Below are 20,263 nucleotides of genomic sequence, written 5' to 3'. Positions count from 1 at the left end.
ATACACCAAAAGGTTGCGAGTTGATCCATGGTTCAGGGCACATACCTAGGTTGTGGGTTCGATCCCCAGTCAGGGTGCACTCACATCGATGTTTTGCTCTCTCTCCCGTCCTCCATCTCTAAAATAATAAGATATCCTCGGTGAGGATTTTTTTTTTAAAGCATTTCTAGGAGTCAAGAGTGCAAGTGAAATAGGTAAACTGCTCTGCATTGGAAATGCAAAAACTTCAGGGGTGACATGAAAGAAAGGGAAAGGGTGACTAAGTAGTGGATGAGTGAAGGATTTTTTTAAAATTACATGTATTGGGGTAACATAGGTTAACAACACATATGTTTTAGGTACACAATTCTGTAATACATCATCTGTATATTACATTGTGTGCCCGCCACCCAAAGTCTAGTGTTCTGGGTGAAGGGTTTTTGATAACAAGACTACCTAACATGTATTTTGAGGTTTTTTGTTTGTTATTGTTTTTTGCCAATGAGTCAGAAAAGTGCTACACAATAAAGGACAACTTATGAGTGATGATTTGCAGAAAGCAAGGAAAAGGGCTGAGTACTATTGTGGATTGATTTATTTGAAAACAAAGTCATCATTCAACAGCCAGAGTACTTTATATGAAATAGCAAGTCAAAATCTGAGGTATTCATGAAAATATAAACCACATGAGGATATGTAAAAATTGTGGGCATGGTGCTGAGAGTTCACTGGACATGGCTCAACTCATGACATGAGGGTCAGGGATCATTTTAATTGGAAATCAAATGTTCTCGCTTGACATCTGTGTGATACTATATTTATCGATTCATTAATTCAACTTCTTATTGAGTGTCTGTCACATAACAGGCACTATTTTACACATGGGATATCAGGACCCATTAGAGAACAGTACAGACCAAATCCCTGCCCTCAGATAACTTACATTTTCATTATGTAAAGGAAATCACACCAAGTACTGTTAATAGTGATTATACTGTTTCATGCCATTAAATTTGATAGTTTGTATGAAATGCTCAATTTCTTGAAAGTCACCATTTATCAAAACTGACAGAAATAAAAAATCTGAAGATTCCAATAACTATTAAAGAAATAAGAAACTGTTATTATAAGCCTTCCTGTAAAGAAAACCCAAGACCCAATTGGCTTCACTGGTGAATTTCTGTAAAGATTTATAAAACATTAACAGCAGAGGACAGGATCAGAGGAATCACTTCCCAGCACTTTTTAGAAGGTCATTATCTGTTTGATGTAAAACCTGTCACAAACACCAGAAGAAAGTAAGAGAACAGACTAATCTTCACACAAACATAAATGCAGAAAATTCCAAACTGACCTAGTGAAATTAGTTAGAAGTATATAAAATACATCATGGCCAAATGTGGTTTATTCTAGGAATACAAGGGGAGTCAAACATTCAAAAATAAATTAATTTATAATGATGTAAATGAAAGGATAACTATAATATGATCATCTTAATACCAATATATTCAGAAATACATTTCATAGAATGCAATAGCTATGCATGATTTAAAAAGGAAGAAACTCTTTAGTTAGCTGGGAGTAGAAAATCTTCCTCATCATTCTTTCTCTTCCCTTCCTTTCTACTTTTTTCCACCTCTACCTATGCCAGGGTATAGGCCGAGGTACTAAAACCAGAAATGACACCAATATACCCTTATGTTCATTTTTTCCCTCACCATGCAAGGGGCACCAAAGTAGTTTTCATGATGAGTGGCTCAGTATGACCCAAAGGAAGATGAAGCTGGAACTGGGAGCAGGCTAGGAGCAGGCAGAGCTCAAAGATGCCTCCAGTCACCTCCCATCTCCTGTAACTGGGCCTTTCCAGGACACGAAGCAGATTTAGTTTCTGTGTCACTGGTCGGGGCTGAGTCCTCCGTCAGGGCCCTCTCCAGACTGGCAGGCAGGGAGTGGATCAGTCTCTTTCGGAAGTCCTGGCCCACGAAGACATAGAGCATTGGGTTGAGGCAGCTGTTGAAGAAGGCCAGCGAGCTCGTTGGGTTTACCAAGATATCAAGGATTTTGTATTTACCCTCCAACATTAGCTCTCTGACCCAAACTGTGCACTGAAGGGCAACCAGTTGAAAGGGGCACCAGCAAATGAAGAAGGAGGCCACGACAGCCGTGAGGACCCGTAAGGGATGGTTGGAATTGATCATGTCTTTTTTGCGTATCTTGGCGGCAATGAGCCCATAGCAGATGGCGACGATGGACATTGGCATAGTGAAGCCAATGATAAACCGGATGATCCCTCTGGCTGTCAGCCCGGTGATGGTTGCCTTTATTATCTCCTCAATGGTGCTATTTGTGGGTGCGAAGTTCAAAGTACAGTATGTATTCCCTCTCTCATTCCTTACAGTCATGAACAGGAAAATCTGTGAGGTAAGGACTAGTGCAAGAACCCAGGGTCCAATGATCACTTTTTTAGCCAGACTTACAGTGCGGTGGTTCTGGGCCCAGACCGGATGCAGGACACAAATACAGCGGTCCAGAGCAATGAAGGCAATGAGGAAGACACTTCCGAACAGGTTAATGTCCACGATGATGTTAATTAACTTGCATAGGAACAAGCCAAAAGGCCATTGTGATTTCGTGGCCATCGAGGTCATGAGGAACGGCAGAGTGGCAATGAAAGAGAAGTCGGCAATGGCCAGGTTCAGGTAACACAAGGTGGTGACTGTGCGTGCCATCCGGAATCCAGCCACCCAGATCACAAGCCCAACTGCCTTCACTAGTGAATTTTTCTAAACATTTATACAAGATATGATACCAGAGAATAGAATTGGAAGAATCACTTTGCAGCTCTTTTTATATCTTTTGATGTAAGACTGGACGCAGATAGTAGAGGAAAGTAAAAGAATAGACCCATCTTTAGATAAATATAGATGTAGGAATTCCAAACCAATCTAGTGGGATTAATTAGAAATATATAAAATACATCATGAGTAAGTGCAGTTTGTTCTAGGAACACAATGGTAGTTTAAGATTAAAAAATGAATATAGTTTATGATGATATAAGAAAGATGATAAAAATAATATGGTCATCTTAATATATGCAGAACATGCATTTAATACAATCCAATAATTATTTGTGATTAATCAAAGAAGAAAACTGCCCTGGCTGGTGTGACTCGGTGGGTTGAACTCTGGCCTGAGAACCAAAGGGCTGCTGGTTCGATTTCCAGTCAGGGCACAGGCCTGGGTTGCAGACCAGGTCCCTGGTTGGGGGCGTGCGAGAGGCAACCACTCATTGATGTTTCTCTCCTTCTCTTTCTCCCTCCCTTTCCCTCTCTAAAAATAAAATCTTAAAAGAAAAAAAAAGAAGAAAATTGTTAATGAATTAAGAATAGGATATTTCTGTGGTCATATAAAAATAGCTAAAAGTGATCATAAGCAAACAGCTTACTTCATGGTGAAATACCCAAAATTTCTCCTTCGTATACTCTCTCATCTAAGCTTTAAAATTCCCCATTGCTCTTTCTCTTTTCTTCCCTTGTACTTTTTCCCACCTCCACCTCCCCCAGGGTCTATAGGCTGAGGTGCCAAAACCAAAAACGACACCAATAGTACCCTGAGGTCCATGTTCCCAAATCAGGGGCCCCCAAGTATTCTTTATGATGAGTGGGTGAATGTGAAGAAGAAACTAGTCTCTAATGTGACTGCTGCCAGATGTCTAGCCAGACCCAGCCAGATTCAGGCCAGAACAGATTGCTTCCATAAATCCCCTCAGAGACCTAATTAGCACCCCCATCCCCCCCCCCCCCCCCCCCCCCGCCCCAGGCATACTGGTTCCTGGGCTGGGCCCTCACACTGCCCTGGGGAAGTATGTAAGGCAGTTCCTCCTCAGTGCGGTGAGTCATTCCCCAGTACCCCCATTCATGCTGCCCCGTCATATAAATACCGTCCATGTGGCACGGAAGATATCCAGGTTGAGGCTCATCTGTACGTTCCCTTAATAAATTCTGAATGTAATGATAGTGCCCTTTGTCTCTTCTGATGATCTCCTGGCCAGGGAAAGGTTACCTAACACTCAGTATGACCCAAGGTAAGATGAAGCTGCAAGCAGGCAGGGCTCAAAAATAACCCCGGTCACCTCACTTCTCCTGTAACTGGGCCTCTCTAGGACACGAAGCAGATTTGGCTTCTGTGTCAGTGGTCGGGGCTGAGTCCTCCGTCAGGGCCCTCTCCAGACTGGCAGGCAGGGAGTGGATCAGTCTCTTTCGGAAGTCCTGGCCCACGAAGACATAGAGCATTGGGTTGAGGCAGCTGTTGAAGAAGGCCAGTGAGCTCGTTGGGTCTACCAAGATAAGAAGGATTTTGTATTTACCCTCCAACATTAGCTCTCTGATCCAAACTGTGCACAGAAGGGCAACCAGTTGAAAGGGGCACCAGCAAATGAAGAAGGAGGCCACGACAGCCGTGAGGACCCGTAAGGGACGGTTGGAATTGATCATGTCTTTTCTGCGTATCTTGGCGGCAATGAGCCCATAGCAGATGGCGACGACGGACATTGGCATAGTGAAGCCAATGATAAACCGGATGATCCCTCTGGCTGTCTGCCCGGCGATGTTCCACTTTATTGTCTCCTCAACAGTGCTATTCTTGGGTGCGAAGTTCAAAGTACAGTATGTATTCCCTCTTTCATTCCTTACAGTCATGAACAGGAAAATCTGTGAGGTAAGGACTAGTGCAAGAACCCAGGGTCCAATGATCACTTTTTTAGCCAGACTTACAGTGCGGTGGTTCTGGGCCCAGACCGGATGCAGGACACAAATACAGCGGTCCAGAGCAATGAAGGCAATGAGGAAGACACTTCCGAACAGGTTAATGTCCACGATGATGTTAATTAACTTGCATAGGAACCAGCCAAAAGGCCATTGTGATTTCATGGCCATCGAGGTCATGAGGAACGGCAGAGTGGCAATGAAAGAGAAATCGGCGATGGCCAGGTTCAGGTAACACAAGGTGGTGACTGTGCGTGCCATCCGGAATCCAGCCACCCAGATCACAAGCCCATTGCCCAGGATACCGAGGATGAAGGTGATCCCAAGAACCACCAATGAGGTGATTTGGAGGCCAGTGAACACAGGGTTCTCAAAGAGTGCCTCACGAGATCTCTGCAGAGAATTGGAGGAGTTGGTGAAGTTGGTTTCCATCTTGTCCACACCTGAAACATTTCAGCAACAGGAATTTGTCAGCTGTGAAACCATCCTACAGCATTTCTATTCAGGCCAACGTCAACTTCCACTCTAGCTTCCTCTCCAGACAGGACACCCACTTTACTGAACTTTGTGGCCACTCACTATACATTTGGCAAACTCTTGGCTGCTCCTTTGGGAAAAGACAGTTCTCCATATTTCCATAATTATTAATATGCATTCCACCTATTGGGCTGCTTACTTAACCAAGAGGGTTACAAGGCTCCTGCCCATCAGCAAAATCCTGAGCTGAGGGTATATAAACAACAGAAAATCAATGGGAAGCATCTTCAGGTTCACATCATCTTTCACCCACAACTCAACGCACAGTTGCTGGTCAGCTCAGCACCTCTGCTGGCCCCAGGTTCTCACAGACTCCCATCCAGCTCCTGTCCCCCCCACACCCGTGTGGACCCTTGCCCTCTGTGTTCTTAGTCTCACCACGCTCCTCTCATGGCTCTTGGAGATTGCATGTATGAATATAAGTCTATACTGAAAGAGAATCTTGAACAATAACTGGTATTATGTAGTAATATGTTACATCCTGTGGTGTCTGCAAAGGGGCCCCTTTTCTACATTCAACCCTCTGTTTTTCATTGTCTCTGTTTGATATGGAGCTCTCCTCTGTTTGGGGTGCAAAGAATTTTCATCCATTGTATAGCTTTAGTGTCTTTGGCTTAAAGAAACAAGATCAGTTGATTTAGTTAGTACTTATGGGGTTCTTATTAGAGACCATGCATTATATTCAGTGTGGATCTAGTAACATATGCAGTGATCCAGTTTGACCTCATGCAACTCTATAATATCCAGTTTCCAATTTTCGTAAGAATAAAAATGATATTCTGAGCAATTATAAGACCTGAGGAAGTCACTAAGGAGGTAAACAATAGAGAAAGGACTTCAATCCAGCTTGATCTGAATTCCAAGTCCTGCCTCCACTACACAACTGTGACAGACATTGCTGATTACCACCCAACATCCATTCCCTCATTATTCTTTGCTAACCAAACCCAATTTTGTGTAGCTACTCACTCTACAGGGTAGATGTTCCTCTCCATCTCTGGAGCCAAATCCTGACAGTATCACTGGCAAACAGAACCCCATTTCCTTCTCAAAGGAGTATTTTAGCAGTAAGTACAGGACTGAATTCTTTGTTATGGGGACTGTCTTGTACATCGTAGGCTGCTTAGAAGTACCCCTGGCCTCCATCTGCTAGGTGCCATTGCCAACCTCCTTCGGTTGTGGCAGCCGAAAGTCTCTACATTGTGAAGTGTCCCTTGGGGAAAAGGTACCCAAGTTGAGAGTCACTGTTAGAGTGTAGAGTGCTGGGCTCAGGAGCTTGACCAATCTATATCCTCATCTCCTCACTGACACCTGCCCAGTGACAGTGATCTAACTTTGAATTTCAGTTTCCTCCTCTACAGAATGATGTGTTTGTGGGGTGAAGATGGTTCTTTGGTGAATATCAGATGAAAATAGACATGGAAATCTTTCAGGCTGCACTGGGTGTCTTTTTTTTTTTTTTTTAAAGCTTTTATTTATTTATTTTTAGAGAGCAGGGAAGAAAAGGATAAAGAGAGGGAGAGAAACATTGATGTGTGGTTACCTCTTGCACACCCTGACTAGGGACATGGCCCACAACCCAGGCCTGTGCCCTGACTGGGAATCGAACTGGTGACCCTTTGGTTCACAGGCCGGCATGCAATCCACTGAGCCACACCAACCAGGGCTGAACTGGGTGTCTTTAACACATGGGAAGTCTTGGTGCTCACCAGTCTCTGTCCTGTGTCCTGGGATTCAGTCCTGGTTTATACATTGTGGAAGTTCAAGTTCAGGTCAAGACAATGCTTAGAATATTCAAAATTACTACTCATGAATGTTTTGAATGTGCCAAGAGCTCTTCTTTTAACCCTCACCACAACCCTTCCCTTATGGCTTTTGAGAACTGCAGGTGTGAAAATAGGCACGGCACTAATCATTCTCTGTGAAATTGTAAATATGGAGAATGTCAGTTATAATCAGTATAACCATTGTTCAGATGAAGAAGTGAAGACTTAAACTGGTACATTAATTGTTGAAAGCCCCCGGTTAGAAAGAGGCAGAGTCCAAATTTGAGTTCAGCTAGATGGATTCCACCAAAAATGTGCTCTTAACTTTCTTCCACCTGATACTTCCTCAACAGGGTCCTCTCTACCCACCCACTCAGCACCCTACCAAGACCTCGGAGGATATGATGAACAAATAATCTCTAAATTATTGGTCTAAACATGTTGATACAACAAGGAAGGATGATTGTACAATGACAGGTGGGGAAAGGTCAGTGAGGCAAAGTTGTGAAATTATGGGCCCACTTCTCTCAATGTGGGGTGGGGAGAACCTGTGCGCCCCAGATGGTAGGCAAATGGATTACGGTGCCTGCTCTTTGGTGGGCCCCTAAAAGCTGTCATTTTATCAGCTCCAGAGTCATCATCCTTGCTTTTGGGTGAATATTGTCATCATGTAAATCAAGTGGAAACCAGGGTCCTGGCAAAGAAAGCGACGTGCCCAGTGTCTCAATTATTAAGGGTGCGACTGGGTTTACGACCACAGATCCCATACACAAACCCGGCAGTTCCCTGTTATTTTACTCTATTTCTTCATTGTGTTCACAGTTTCATGCTTTGATGTAATTGTTTCAGTTCTGCTTTCTCCTTAAAATTGTTAACCTCTTCCCCATCCCTGCTCTCAGTGGACTTCCCTGCCTCCCTCATATTTTAATGAGAAGATAGTAATCATTGTTTGTGAAGTTTGTAGCTCTCTCTCACCCCAACCCTCCCACATCTGCACCTGTTACAGTGAATCCAGGGTCCTTGTCCTCCCCCTTTTGCGTTTGCTCTGGAGCCCTCTCCCCCTCACCTTCCCAAGAATTTCCCTCCTGAAGGACCGGTTTTACTTTCTGCCAAAACATCCCCAAGACTTTCTTTCTCCTAGATCATTCTATCACCCAGACTGCTCCTCTCCCCTCCTTGGCCCACGTTTCTCCCCAGCATCAGCCCTGTTCTCGCACGGAAATTCTCTCAGTGAAGGGGATTCACAGCAAACACTAAGGGGCAGTGTCTGCACCTGTCACCTCACTTTGCCCCTAAACTCACCACACACTGACTTAGGTCCTGAGCACCCCACCGACTGTGCTCCCCTGAAGGACGCCGAAGCCCTCCATGTCACCGCCCCAGGGGTGCCTTGTCAGTTCTCATCCTGACAGCTCAGTGACGAGGGACCTACGAGACCCCCTCTTCCTCCCTGCAACACATTTTTCTTATGCCTTTGGATGATAAAATACACACACAATAGACTCTTGGTTGTCATAGCTCAATAGTCCGCCTCATCTCAGCCCAGTTTACCAGCTTTCTCTCTCCCAAACTGAACATTACCTAAACCAAACTCTTAATTCTTCCAGCCTCCCAAATCTGCCACTCGATATTCTGTGTCCATTTGGAACCTCAGCACTCGGTTGTTACATCACCAAATTTAACTCAGCCTTGTATCCCTTTCCATGCCCATCCAATCCAAGTCAGGCACTGTCTACAGAGTAACTGAGTCCACTCATGGAATCCCGTTTGTCACCACCGCCCTTGTGTTTGGCTCTCGTCTGGCTGCTTATTTGCACTGGCCTTGGGAATAGTTTATTCTTGCCACTGATGCTGCCCCCTGCCAATCCATTCTCCAGACATAAGCCAAGTGATGTTTTAGAAACACTAACCATGACATCATTCTGCTCAGCACCTTCCAATGGCTTCCAAAGTCCTAACTCAAGCTTACCAAGCCCTCCTAGGTTGGCCCTGTGCACCCCTCAGAGCTCACACGCCCGCTGTCCTCTCACACGCCGTGATGGATCCACACCAAATTCCTTCCATCCCTTGAAAATGCCAAGCTCATTGCCATCTCGGGGCTTTCGCATCCTCTGTCCCTTCTGCATTCAGTGCTCTTTCTTTCAAGCTCCCCACCTCTGGCTCTTTCTGAATATTCTTGCCTCTGCTTAGATATTATGTCCTCAGTCAGAGACATTGTACGTGACCCACCATGCAAAGCAGCTACCCTAGGTACAGCCTATCTCACCAGGTACTGCTCTTATTTATTAGTCTATTCATTTGTGTTTTGTTCTAAATACCCTCCATATTGGTATGTAAGCCACAGAAGAGCACCTAGTTCTTCCCGTGCTCTATCCTCATAGTAACACTGACCAATAGAACCATAAATGCAAGCCACAGATGCGACTTGCAATTTTTTACAAAGCAAAAGAAATTAATCTTAATAAAATATTAATTCATTTTAATAATATATTTTATTTAACTCAACACATAAAGACTATCAGCTGAACCCATAACCCATCTAAGATTGTCAATGAGATATTGAGCATTCTTTTGTCGTACTGTCTTTGAATATACTGAATACATTTTAACATCTGAGGTCAGACTAGCAAGAGCTTAGTAACCATATGTGGCAAGTGGATTCTTACTGGACAGCCCAGCTCTAGAGTTTGAAGGTATCTGCCACATAGCACATGTTCAAACGAGAATCTTTAAATTGCCAGGCTGAGAACTTACCACCAGCTACGACCCTGTTCCTGTGGCCAGCTCCTGACTTCCTGTGGAATAACCCCGGCCAGAAGGGCTTCGGCAGATGCTTTATTGAAAGACAAGGAGGGGGAGGGACAATGGGACTCAACCAATCACGTGAGTCAAAGCTTCTTACAATTCCCCTAAAGCATTCTGGATATATTGTCAGCTTTCTCTTTTCTAGAACCTTAATATTGAATGTTTCCCACACCTCCCGCCTTCTACGGGAGACAGGCGTTTAGTCCTAAATTTCAAGGGTCAAGGGTGCTGGGTGTCCAGGCCGTTTCTCTTCCCAAGATTCAGGAAAATGAAAGACACAATTACAGAGGTGAGAGGGTTTGGAGGCAAGCAGTAAAAAACAGATCATGGTTAAACAAAAACTTGTTTCTGCACTGAAACAACACTCTGACACTATATGTGTGGGTTTGTTCTCCAATTCTCTGTGGACCCGAACTGCGTGTTCTACAATTATTCAGTCTGACACTGTCTACCTGCAATTAGGGTCAGATCCCACAAGGCAAAGGGCTCAGTGCTACAAGGCTACCCCCGGCTTCAGATGCCATTTGGGAGTTCCAGGTTGTCAGCTGTAGTTATGACTGACCAGCTGTCAATCAGGGTTCCCGTGGCCCTCTCCTCAGACCCCAGGAAGGAATTTACTTACGTCTCACAGCTCATTATTAAGAATACAACTCGCCCTGGCTGTTGTGGCTCAGTGTGGTGAGCATCGGCCTGAGAACCAAAAGGTTACTGGTTCGATTCCTAGTCAGGGCACATGCCTCGGTTGCTGTTTGGGGCTGGGCAAGAAGCCGATTATTTATTTTCAGTTCATCTTTTACCAATGAATCAGGATGCTGTGTTACACAATAGATGACAATGTGTGAGTGATTATTTGCAGAAGCCAAGAGAAAAGGCTGAGTACTATTGCAGATTTATTTATTTAAAAACAAAGACATCAGTCACCAGTTAGCCAGAGTACCATATTTGAAACAGGAATTCAAAACCCGAGGTGTTCCTAAAAATACGAACCACATGAGAATTTGTAAATTTTTGGAATGGAACTGAGTTCAATAAGCACGGTCCAACTCATGATTAGTTCAGAATTCGTTTTACGGAGACATTCAAGGTTTTCAGTTGACACCTACATGATATGATGTTTCACTGGCCACTAATTCAGTGACTCCTATTGATTGTCTGTCGCGTGTCAAACACCATTGTATACCCACAGTGTTAGGGTCCACTCATCAACAGTGAAGGCCAAACCCTGCCCTCAGACAGATGACATTTTTATTATGTAAAGATAATTGTACCAAACACTGTATGTACTTATCATACTGTTTCATACCAATACATTGGACAGTTTTGATAAAATGCCTAAATTCCTTGAAAGTCACTGGTTGCCAAAGCTGACAGAAGAGGAAATGGGAAATCTGAATAATCTGATAATTATTAAAGACATTGAACCTGTTTAGAAGTCTTTTCATAAAGGAAGCCCAAGACCCAATTGGCTTCACTAGTGAACTTTTCTAAACATTTATACAAGATATAATACCAGAGAAGAGAATTGGAAGAATCACTTTGCAGCTCTTTTTATATCTCTTGATGTAAGACTGGACGCAGATAGTAGAGGAAAGTAAAAGAATAGACCCATCTTTAGATAAATATAGATGTAGGAATTCCAAACCAATCTAGTGGGATTAATTAGAAATATATAAAATACATCATGAGTAAGTGCAGTTTGTTCTAGGAACACAATGGTAGTTTAAGATAAAAAAATGCATATAGTTTATGATGATATAAATCGTCGGCAGCCGTCCGTCTCGAGAGACGATGGTGTAGCTTCTTAAGAGTCTATCTGCACCGCCGAGAATGGCTGTGCAGTCCGACTCGGGAGTGACATCGTATCTGTCTCCTCCCGTGTTGAATTGACATCTTGCGATGACGCTGAAGCTACAGAGCCTGGGCAGGGTGATATGGAGGGTCTGCTGTTGCCCATGCAGCAGACCCCCCCTCTCTTCGCAGCTGAAGGGTCCAAGGGAAAGACGGAGTCAATACAGCTTGGCTTCAGGTGCGCCACAGGAGTTGCCGGTGTTGACTACAACGTCAAACCGCCTTAGGGACTCCGGCTCCAGATTTTCTGTCAGGGTTTACTCCCTTAGCCTTTCCCCTGAAGAGGTATGCCGCAAGGCAGCGGAGGTATGATATAAATAAGATGATAAAAATAATATGGTCATCTTAATATATGCAGAACATGCATTTAATACAATCCAATAATTATTTGTGATTAAGAAAAGAAGAAAACTGCCCTGGCTGGTGTGACTCGGTGGGTTGAACACTGGCCTGAGAACCAAAGGGCTGCTGGTTCGATTCCCAGTCAAGGCACATGCCTGGGTTGCGGACCAGGTCTCCAGTTGAGGGCGTGCGAGAGGCAACCACTCATTGATGTTTCTCTCCTTCGCTTTCTCCATCCCTTTCCCTCTCTAAAAATAAAATCTTAAAAGAAAAAAAAAAGAAGAAAACTGTTAGTAAATTAGGAATAGGATATTTCTGTGGTCATATAAAAATAGCTAAAAGTGATCACAAGCAAACAGCTTACTTCATGGTGAAATACCCAAAATTTCCCCTTCGTATACTCTCTCATCTAGGCTTTAAGATTCCCCATCGCTCTTTCTCTTTTCTTCCCTTGTACTTTTTCCCACCTCCACCTCCCCCAGGGTCTATAGGCTGAGGTGCCAAAACCAAAAACGACACCAATAGTACCCTGAGGTCCATGTTCCCAAATCAGGGGCCCCCAAGTATTCTTTATGATGAGTGGGTGAATGTGAAGAAGAAACTAGTCTCTAATGTGACTGCTGCCAGATGTCTAGCCAGACCCAGCTAGATTCAGGCCAGAACAGATTGCTTCCCATAAATCCCCTCAGAGATCTAATTATCCCTCACACTGCCCTGGGCAAGTATGTAAGGCAGTTCCTCCTCAGTGCGGTGAGTCATTCCCCAGTACCCCCATTCATGCTGCCCCGTCATATAAATACCATCCATATGGCACGGAAGATATCCTGGTTTAGCGTCATCTGTACATTCCCTTAATAAATTCTGAATGTAATGATAGTGCCCTTTGTCTCTTCTGATGATCTCCTGGCCAGGGAAAAGTTACCTAACACTCAGTATGACCCAAGGTAAGATGAAGTTGCAAGCAGGCAGGGCTCAAAAATAACCCCTGTCACCTCACATCTCCTGTAACTGGGTCTCTCTAGGACACGAAGTAGATTTGGCTTCTGTGTCAGTGGTCAGGGCTGAGTCCTCAGTCAGGGCCCTCTCCAGACTGGCAGGCAGGGAGTGGATCAGTCTCTTTCGGAAGTCCTGGCCCAGGAAGACATAGAGCATTGGGTTGAGGCAGCAGTTGAAGAAGGCCAGGGAGCTTGTTAGTTGTACCAGGAGAATAAGGGTGATGTACTTATTTTCAGACACTATCGCTCTGAGGTAGAGTGAGCGCAGAAGAAGACACAGTTGAAAGGGGAGCCAGCAAATGAAGAAGGAGGCCATGACAGCCGTGAGGACCCGCAAGGGACGGCTGGAATTAATCCTGCCTTTTTTTCGGATTTGGGCAGCAACGAGCCCATAGCAGATAGTGATGATGAACATTGGAATAGTGAAGCCAACAACAAACCGGTTGGCCCCTGTGACTTCTGAAAAGGTGAAGGTCCTTTGCAACGCCTCCTCTTCAGTGACATTTCCCCAGTATTTAAGGTCAAAACCACAGTATTCATTATTATTCTCATCTTTTAATGTAGTAGCGAAGAAAAGAACTGGCAAGTTTAGGACTAGTGTAAGAATCCAGGGTACAAAGATCACTTTTTTAGCCAGACTTACAGTGCGGTGGTTCTGCACCCAGACTGGACACAGGACACAAATACAGCGGTCCAGAGCAATGAAGGCAATGAGGAAGACACTTCCGAACAGGTTAATGTCCGAAGAGGTGAAAATTAACTTGCAGAGGAACAAACCAAAAGGCCATTGTGATTTCATGGCCAATGAGGTCATGAGGAACGGCAGAGTGGCAGCAAAGAAGAAGTCAGCAATGGCCAGGTTCAGGTAACACAAGTTGGTGACTGTGCGTGCCATCCGGAATCCAGCCACCCAGATCACAAGCCCATTGCCCAGGATACCAAGGATGAAGGTGATCCCTTGTGTCACCAATGTGAAGATCTGCAGAGCAGTGAGGCCAGTTTCCATCTTGTCCACACCTGAAACATTTCAGCAATGGGAATTTGTCAGCTGTGAAACCATCCTACAGCATTTTTGTTCAGGCCAACCCGACTTCCACCATAGCTTCCTCTCTGAACAGAATGCTCAATCTACTGAACCTTGCGGCCGCTCACTAAACATTTGGCAAACCCTTAGCTGTTCCTTTGGAAGAGGATAGTTCTCCATTGTCCCATAATCATTAATGTGCATTCCATCTATTAGGCTGGTTACTTAAGAGCATTACATGACTGCTGTTTACCAGAAGACCCCTGAGCTGAGGGCATATAAACAACAGAAAGTTGATGGGAGGCATCTTCAGCACAGGGAGGGAGGCACCAGACTCAGTCAGTAGGGTCCCATCTTCTATCACCCACGACTCAATGCACAGATGCTGGCTGGCTCTCCAGCCTCTGCCAGCCCCAGGTTCTTGCAGACTCCCTCCCAGCTCCTGTCCCTCCCCTCTGTGAGAACCCTTGCCCTATTGTGTTCTTAGTCTTTAAAGTTTTAGAGTGTGGTTTGAGTTTATAGCTGAAGAGGGTCTTGGACAGTTACTGGTAATATGTAGTCACATGTTACATCCTATAGAGTTTGCACTAGAGGAGATAAGCAAAAGGGACCCTTTTCTACATTCAGATCTCTGTTTTTCATGGCCTGTGTTTGATATGGAGCTGTTCTCTGTTTGGGATACAAAGAATTTTTATGCATGGTATAGCTTTTAGCATCTGCAGCATAGAAAAAATGACAGTAATAAATTTAGTTAATACTTGTGGGGTTCTTATTAGAGACCATGCATTACATCAAGTGGGGTTCATGTCATATATGTGTGTGTGTATACATATATATGTGTATATATTCAGTTTGACCTACATACAACTCTATAGTGGTCATTATTTCTACTTTTCATAAGCATAAGTTGATATTCAGGGAACTATGAGAGTTAGAAGGTCAGTTAGGCAGTAAATGGTAGAGGAAAGACTTCAATCCAGCTTGACCTGACTTGCAGGCCCTTCCTCCACTACACAACTGTGACAGACATTGCTGGAGTCCCACCTTACACTTATTCTCACATTCTTCTCTACCAATCAAACCCAACTTTGTGTATTTACTCACTCTTCAGGGGAGAATGTCCCTGTCCATCTTTGGAGCCAAATCCTGATTAATCTCACCAGTAGCAGGAATTTGCTTGCATTGCCAAGGATTGTTTTAGCAGTGGGACTTGACTAAGTCCTGGTCAATCACTCTAGGGGAAGATACCTGGGTGAGCTTTTGCCATAAATCTGCTTTTTGTTAAGAATGAGAATCCACAAAAACGTAGTAGTGTCTTGTCTCTGGACCAGGTCACATCTGTAACTATTGCCCCTAGGTTCAACCCAATACCTATGTGACCCACTTGTCCATTTCACTTGACCAGATTACTTTATACTGTGGTCTGTGAGCTTTATCGCAAACGTGAGGGTGGCTGTCACAAGGCACATGCATGGACTCCATCCTAGAATCTCTTTGCATAAAATCTAGGGTAATTTTTTATGGCCTCAAACTTTGAGAATCATCTTAGCCTAGGCTGTTCGTCCTCCTAAAGAGAAATAACAATTTTTGTGCTCCTATGTACATTTAATACTTGTAATAATATTACAAGACATCCACTACCATCTTTCTTTCACCAAAGGGAAACCACGGTCCAGCAGTTTCACCATGAGCCCAGCCAGTCTGTAGAAGCAAGCAGCTTTGAAACCAGATCGAACCGATTCCAGAGTCACTGCCTTAGTCACTGTGAAGTGCTGCCAGCTTTCCCGGAGATTACCTGGAGATGACAGGTAATCTCCGTATGACAGTTTGCCTCACTTCCTTCTTCTTTCTTATGTTCTTTTCTTCCTTCACCAGTCACTTCACCCAGACGTCCATGGGATATTGCTTAATGGAGCCCAGTGTTTCTCAACCTGGGCAATCCTGACATTTGGGTGGACCATTCTTTGTTGTGGGGGACTGTCCTGTATGTTGTAGGATGTTAATCTGCATCTCTGGTCTCCTTCTGCTAGAACCCAGTAGCCTCCCCTTCTAGCTGTGACACCCCAAAGTGTCAGATGCCCCCTGTGGGGAAAGTCACCTCCAGCTGGGAGTCATTGTTGTAACGTAATGATGGGCTCAGGAATTAGGTCCATCTGTGTTCTAGCGTCTCTGACACCTGCCCAATATGGGTGTTCGGTCAGTGGCATCTCTTAGAACTACAGTCCCCTTCTCTATGGAATCGGGTGATTTTCTGTTGAAACTGGTTTCTGGGTGAGGATCAGATGAAAGTAGACGTGGAAGTCTCTTAGACTGAACTGGGTGTTGTTAACACACAGGAGCTCCTGGTGCTTAGCAGCCTCTGTCCTGTGTTCTGGGACTCAATCCTGGACCACACATTGTCGAAGCTAAGTTCAGGCCAAGAACAGCGCTCATAATGATCACGATTACTAGATTACTACTGATGAGCATGTTGTATGTGCCAAGAGCACCACTTGTGGCCCTCACATGACCCCTCTCATATGGCTCCTCAGAATGGCATGTGTGAATATGCAGAAAGCACTGGGCCTACTCTGCAAATTTGTAAATATGGAATCATGTTAGTTATAATTAGTATAACCATTGTACAGGTGAGTCGGTGAACACTTAAATTGATTACATGACTTGTTCAAAGTTCTCAGTTAGAAAGAGCCGAATTTGAGCTCAGGCAGACAGATTCCACCAGAAATATGCTCCCACCTGATACTTCCTTAACAGGGTCAGGTCCTCTCTACCCACCCACTCAGCACCCTACCAGGACCTCGGAGGATATGATGAACAAATAATCTCTAAATTATTGGTCTAAACATGTTGATACAACAAGGAAGGATGATTGTACAAGGACAGGTAGGGAAAGGTCCATGAGGCAAAGTTGTGAAATTATGGGCCCACTCTCTCAATGCGGGGTGGGGAGAACCTGTGTGCCCCAGATGGGGCACTTTTCTCCTAAACTCACCACACGCTAACTTGAGTCCTGAGCACCCCATGGACTGTGCTCCCCTGAAGGATGCCGATGGCCTCCATGTCACCGTCCCAGAGGAGACTTCTCAGTTCTTATCCTGATAGCTCAGTGACGAGGGACCCATAAACCCCTACCTTTTTCTAAAAATACATTTCCTTATGTCTGTGGATGTTAAAAGGCACACAGAACACACTCTTGCTTGTCGTTATAGCCACCTCATCTCCATCTTATTTACTTGCTTTTTCTCCCCTACATTTAACTCTAAATTGGGGTGTTCAGGTCATGTTCCTGCCTCCCCCATCCTCTACTTCTTCTTGTGGCTAATAATATTGCACTGGTAACTTCCGCTTTCTGTAATTAGCCTTGACCTCTCCCCGCAGTTCTAGCCTGACGCAGAACCAACCGACTCCTGGCATCTCTCCACGGGAGGCCCATAGGCACCCCAAGCCTACCATTGCCTAAACCAAACTCTTTTAAAAATTTTATTTATTTAATATTTATTTATTTTTTAGGGAGATGGGAAGAAAGGGAGAGAAACATCGATGTGTGAGAGATACGATGCGTAAGAGATACATTGACTGGTTGCCTCTCTCTCACCCCCAAATGGGGACCTGGCCCACAAACCAGGCCTGTGCCCTGACTGGGAATCCAACTGGTGACCTTTGGGCTTGCAGGCCAGTGCCCAATCCAGTGAGCCACACCAGCCAGGGCCCTAAAACAAACTCCCAATTCTTCTATTCTCTCATATCTGCTGCTCTCAATATTCTGTTTCTGTTTGGAGCCTACACATTCAATTGTTAAACTTCCAAATCTAACACTTATACTTGATTTCCCTTTCCTTGGCCATCCAATCCAATCCAAGTCAATCAATTCTATCAACAAAGCAACTGAGTCGACCCTTGAAATCATTTTTATCACCCTTACCCTTGTTCAAGGCTCTTGTCTGGCTGTTTATTTGCACTGACCTTGGGAATAGCTTTGTTTTGGCAATGATGCTTCCTCCCCTCCAATCCATTCTGTAGACATAAGACAAATAATCTTTTAGAAATACTGATCAAGCCCTGGCTGCTGTGGCTCAGTGGATTGAGCATCAGCCTGCGAGCCAAGTGTCGCTGGTTTGATTCCCTGTCAGGGCACATTACTAGGTTGCATGCCAGGTCCCCAGTTGGGGATGTGAGTTAGAGGCAACCACACAGTGATATTTCTCTCCCTCTCTTTCTCCTTTCCCCTCTCTCTAAAAATAAAATAAATAAACAAGTAAGTTTTTAAAAATAAAAAATAAAAAAAGAAAGAAATACTAATCATACCATGACATCATTCTGCTCAGCACCTTCCAATGGCTTCCAAAGTCCTAACTCAAGCTTACCAAGCCCTCCTAGGTCGTCCTTGTGCACCCCTCAGAGCTCACACGCCTGCTGTCCTCTCACACGCCGTGATCGATCCACACTGAATTTCTTCCATCCCTTGGAAATGCCAAGCTCATTGCCATCTCGGGGCTTTCGCATCCTCTGTCCCTTCTGCATTCAGTGCTCTTTCTTTCAAGCTCCCCACCTCTGGCTCTTTCTGAATATTCCCGTCTCTGCTTAGATATTATGTCCTCAGTCAGAGACATTGTACGTGACCCACCATGCAAAGCAGCTACGCCAGGTACTGTTCTTATTTATTTGTCCATTTATTTGCTTTGTTTTGTTTTTATTCTAAATAACCTCCACATTAGTACGTATGCTTCAAAGAATGCCAAGTTTTTTCAAGGCTATATTTCTACAGTAACCCTGTTCAATAAAAACATCAATGCAAACCATAAATGCAAGCCACATATGTGATTTGCAATTTTTTACAAAGTAAAAAGTAATCTAAGAAATTAATCTTAATAATACATTAATTAATTTTAATCATATTTTTATTTAACCCAACATATCAGAAAGAATATAGTTGGAACATGTAACTAGTATAAGGATTATCAAGGAGCTATTTTGTATTCTTTTTCATACTAAGTCCCAAATATACTAAATGCATTTCTGACTAGCATCTCTCAGGTCAGACTAGCAAGAGTTCAGTAACCATATGTGGCAAGTGGATTCTTATTGGAAAGCCCAGCTCTAGAGTTCAGAAGGTATCTGTCACATAGCATATGTTCAAGTAATAATTTATAAATTGTCAGGCTTCAAACTCACCACCAGCTGCAATCCTATTCCTGTGGCCAATTCTTGGCTTTCCGTGGAGTAACTCAGTCTGGACAGGCTTCAGAACATGTTTTATTAAAGGATAAGTGGGAGGGACAATGGGGCTTGAATCAATCAAGTGACAGAGCATCTTTCAGTTCCCATAGAGCACCCTTGATATACTGTCAGCATTATTAGAAACTTAATGTCTGAATATTCCCCTCACTTCAGTCCTTTAACTGTCAGGGGTCAAGAATGCTGGGTATCTAGTTCCTCTCTCAGAGATTCGGGAAAAGAAACAATTGCTGAGCTGAGGGGAATTAGGGGCATGCAAGAAAAATCAGAAGTGATGGTTAAACAAAAACTTGTTTTCCTCTCACACAACACACTTCTGATCCCAAATGTGTGGGTTTGTTCTACACCAAGAAATTCTCCAAGTCTCTGTGGACCTGAACTGGGTGTTCTACAATTATCCAGTCTGACACTGTCTATCTGGAATTAGGGTCAGATCCCACAAGGTAAAGGGCTCCATGCCATAAGCCTTCTCTCTGTTGAGTTGGCACTTGCGAGTCCAAGGTTGCCAACTGCACTTCTAACTGAGCAGCCCTTACCCTGTCCTCAGATTTGATAATTTGCTAGAATGCGTCATAGAAGTCAGAAGGACAGCTTACATATGTTTACCAGTTTATTATAAAGTATCCAACTTGAAAACAGTCAAATGGAAGAGATACACAGGGCAAGTTATGGGGGATGTGTGTGCACAGAGCTTCCATGTTCTTTCTAGGGCTACCACTCTCCCACCACCTTGATGGGTTCATTAACCTATAAGATCATCAAATCTCATTGTTCAAGAGTTTTTATAGAGCTGAGTCTCCAGCCTCACTCTCACCTCCCCTTCTCAGAAGTTGGTGTGTGAGGCTAAAACTTCCAAAGCTTTAATCACTTGGTCCTATTAAGACTATCTGAGGGTCCACCCTAATTCACCTCATTAGCAAAAATCCTGGTGTGATCAAAAGGGGATTCCTCATAAATAAAATAAGACAC

General features: G+C 44.1%; 3 protein-coding genes across 5 annotated transcripts; all 3 read right to left on the bottom strand.

Moving 5' to 3' along the window:
* Window positions 1-1,553: 1,553 nt before the first annotated feature.
* On the bottom strand, window positions 1,554-3,958 carry LOC149995266 (N-formyl peptide receptor 2-like). The gene is made up of 2 exons (XM_090259163.1): window positions 3,920-3,958; window positions 1,554-2,762 (listed from the first exon to the last, which is right to left on the bottom strand). The coding sequence occupies exons 1-2, from the start codon at window positions 3,956-3,958 to the stop codon at window positions 1,797-1,799; spliced, it is 1,005 nt and encodes a 334-aa protein (XP_090115289.1). The 3' UTR covers window positions 1,554-1,796.
* Window positions 3,959-4,112: 154 nt separating this feature from the next.
* LOC149995265 (N-formyl peptide receptor 2-like) lies at window positions 4,113-9,917 on the bottom strand. The gene is made up of 2 exons (XM_090259162.1): window positions 9,800-9,917; window positions 4,113-5,185 (listed from the first exon to the last, which is right to left on the bottom strand). Exon 2 carries the CDS (start codon window positions 5,172-5,174, stop codon window positions 4,113-4,115), a length of 1,062 nt encoding a protein of 353 aa, XP_090115288.1. The 5' UTR covers window positions 5,175-5,185; window positions 9,800-9,917.
* Window positions 9,918-12,199: 2,282 nt separating this feature from the next.
* Window positions 12,200-19,373, bottom strand: LOC149995264 (N-formyl peptide receptor 2-like). 3 transcript variants are annotated; one of them, XM_090260303.1, is made up of 3 exons: window positions 19,232-19,280; window positions 18,424-18,520; window positions 12,200-14,052 (listed from the first exon to the last, which is right to left on the bottom strand). In XM_090260303.1, the coding sequence occupies exon 3, from the start codon at window positions 14,039-14,041 to the stop codon at window positions 13,034-13,036; it is 1,008 nt and encodes a 335-aa protein (XP_090116429.1). In that variant the 5' UTR covers window positions 14,042-14,052; window positions 18,424-18,520; window positions 19,232-19,280; the 3' UTR covers window positions 12,200-13,033. The 3 variants fall into 3 exon arrangements, with proteins under 3 accessions (XP_090116429.1, XP_090116428.1, XP_090116427.1); XM_090260302.1 differs by lacking the exon at window positions 18,424-18,520 and adding an exon at window positions 17,982-18,073; XM_090260301.1 differs by lacking the exon at window positions 18,424-18,520 and having other exon boundaries at window positions 19,232-19,373.
* Window positions 19,374-20,263: the final 890 nt, after the last annotated feature.

The sequence above is a fragment of the Furipterus horrens genome, unplaced genomic scaffold (assembly GCF_987537825.1).
Source record: "Furipterus horrens unplaced genomic scaffold, mFurHor1.1.pri manual_scaffold_13, whole genome shotgun sequence".
In the NCBI taxonomy this organism is placed as follows: Eukaryota; Metazoa; Chordata; class Mammalia; order Chiroptera; family Furipteridae; genus Furipterus; species Furipterus horrens.
This window is presented reverse-complemented; position numbering and strand designations above follow the sequence as displayed.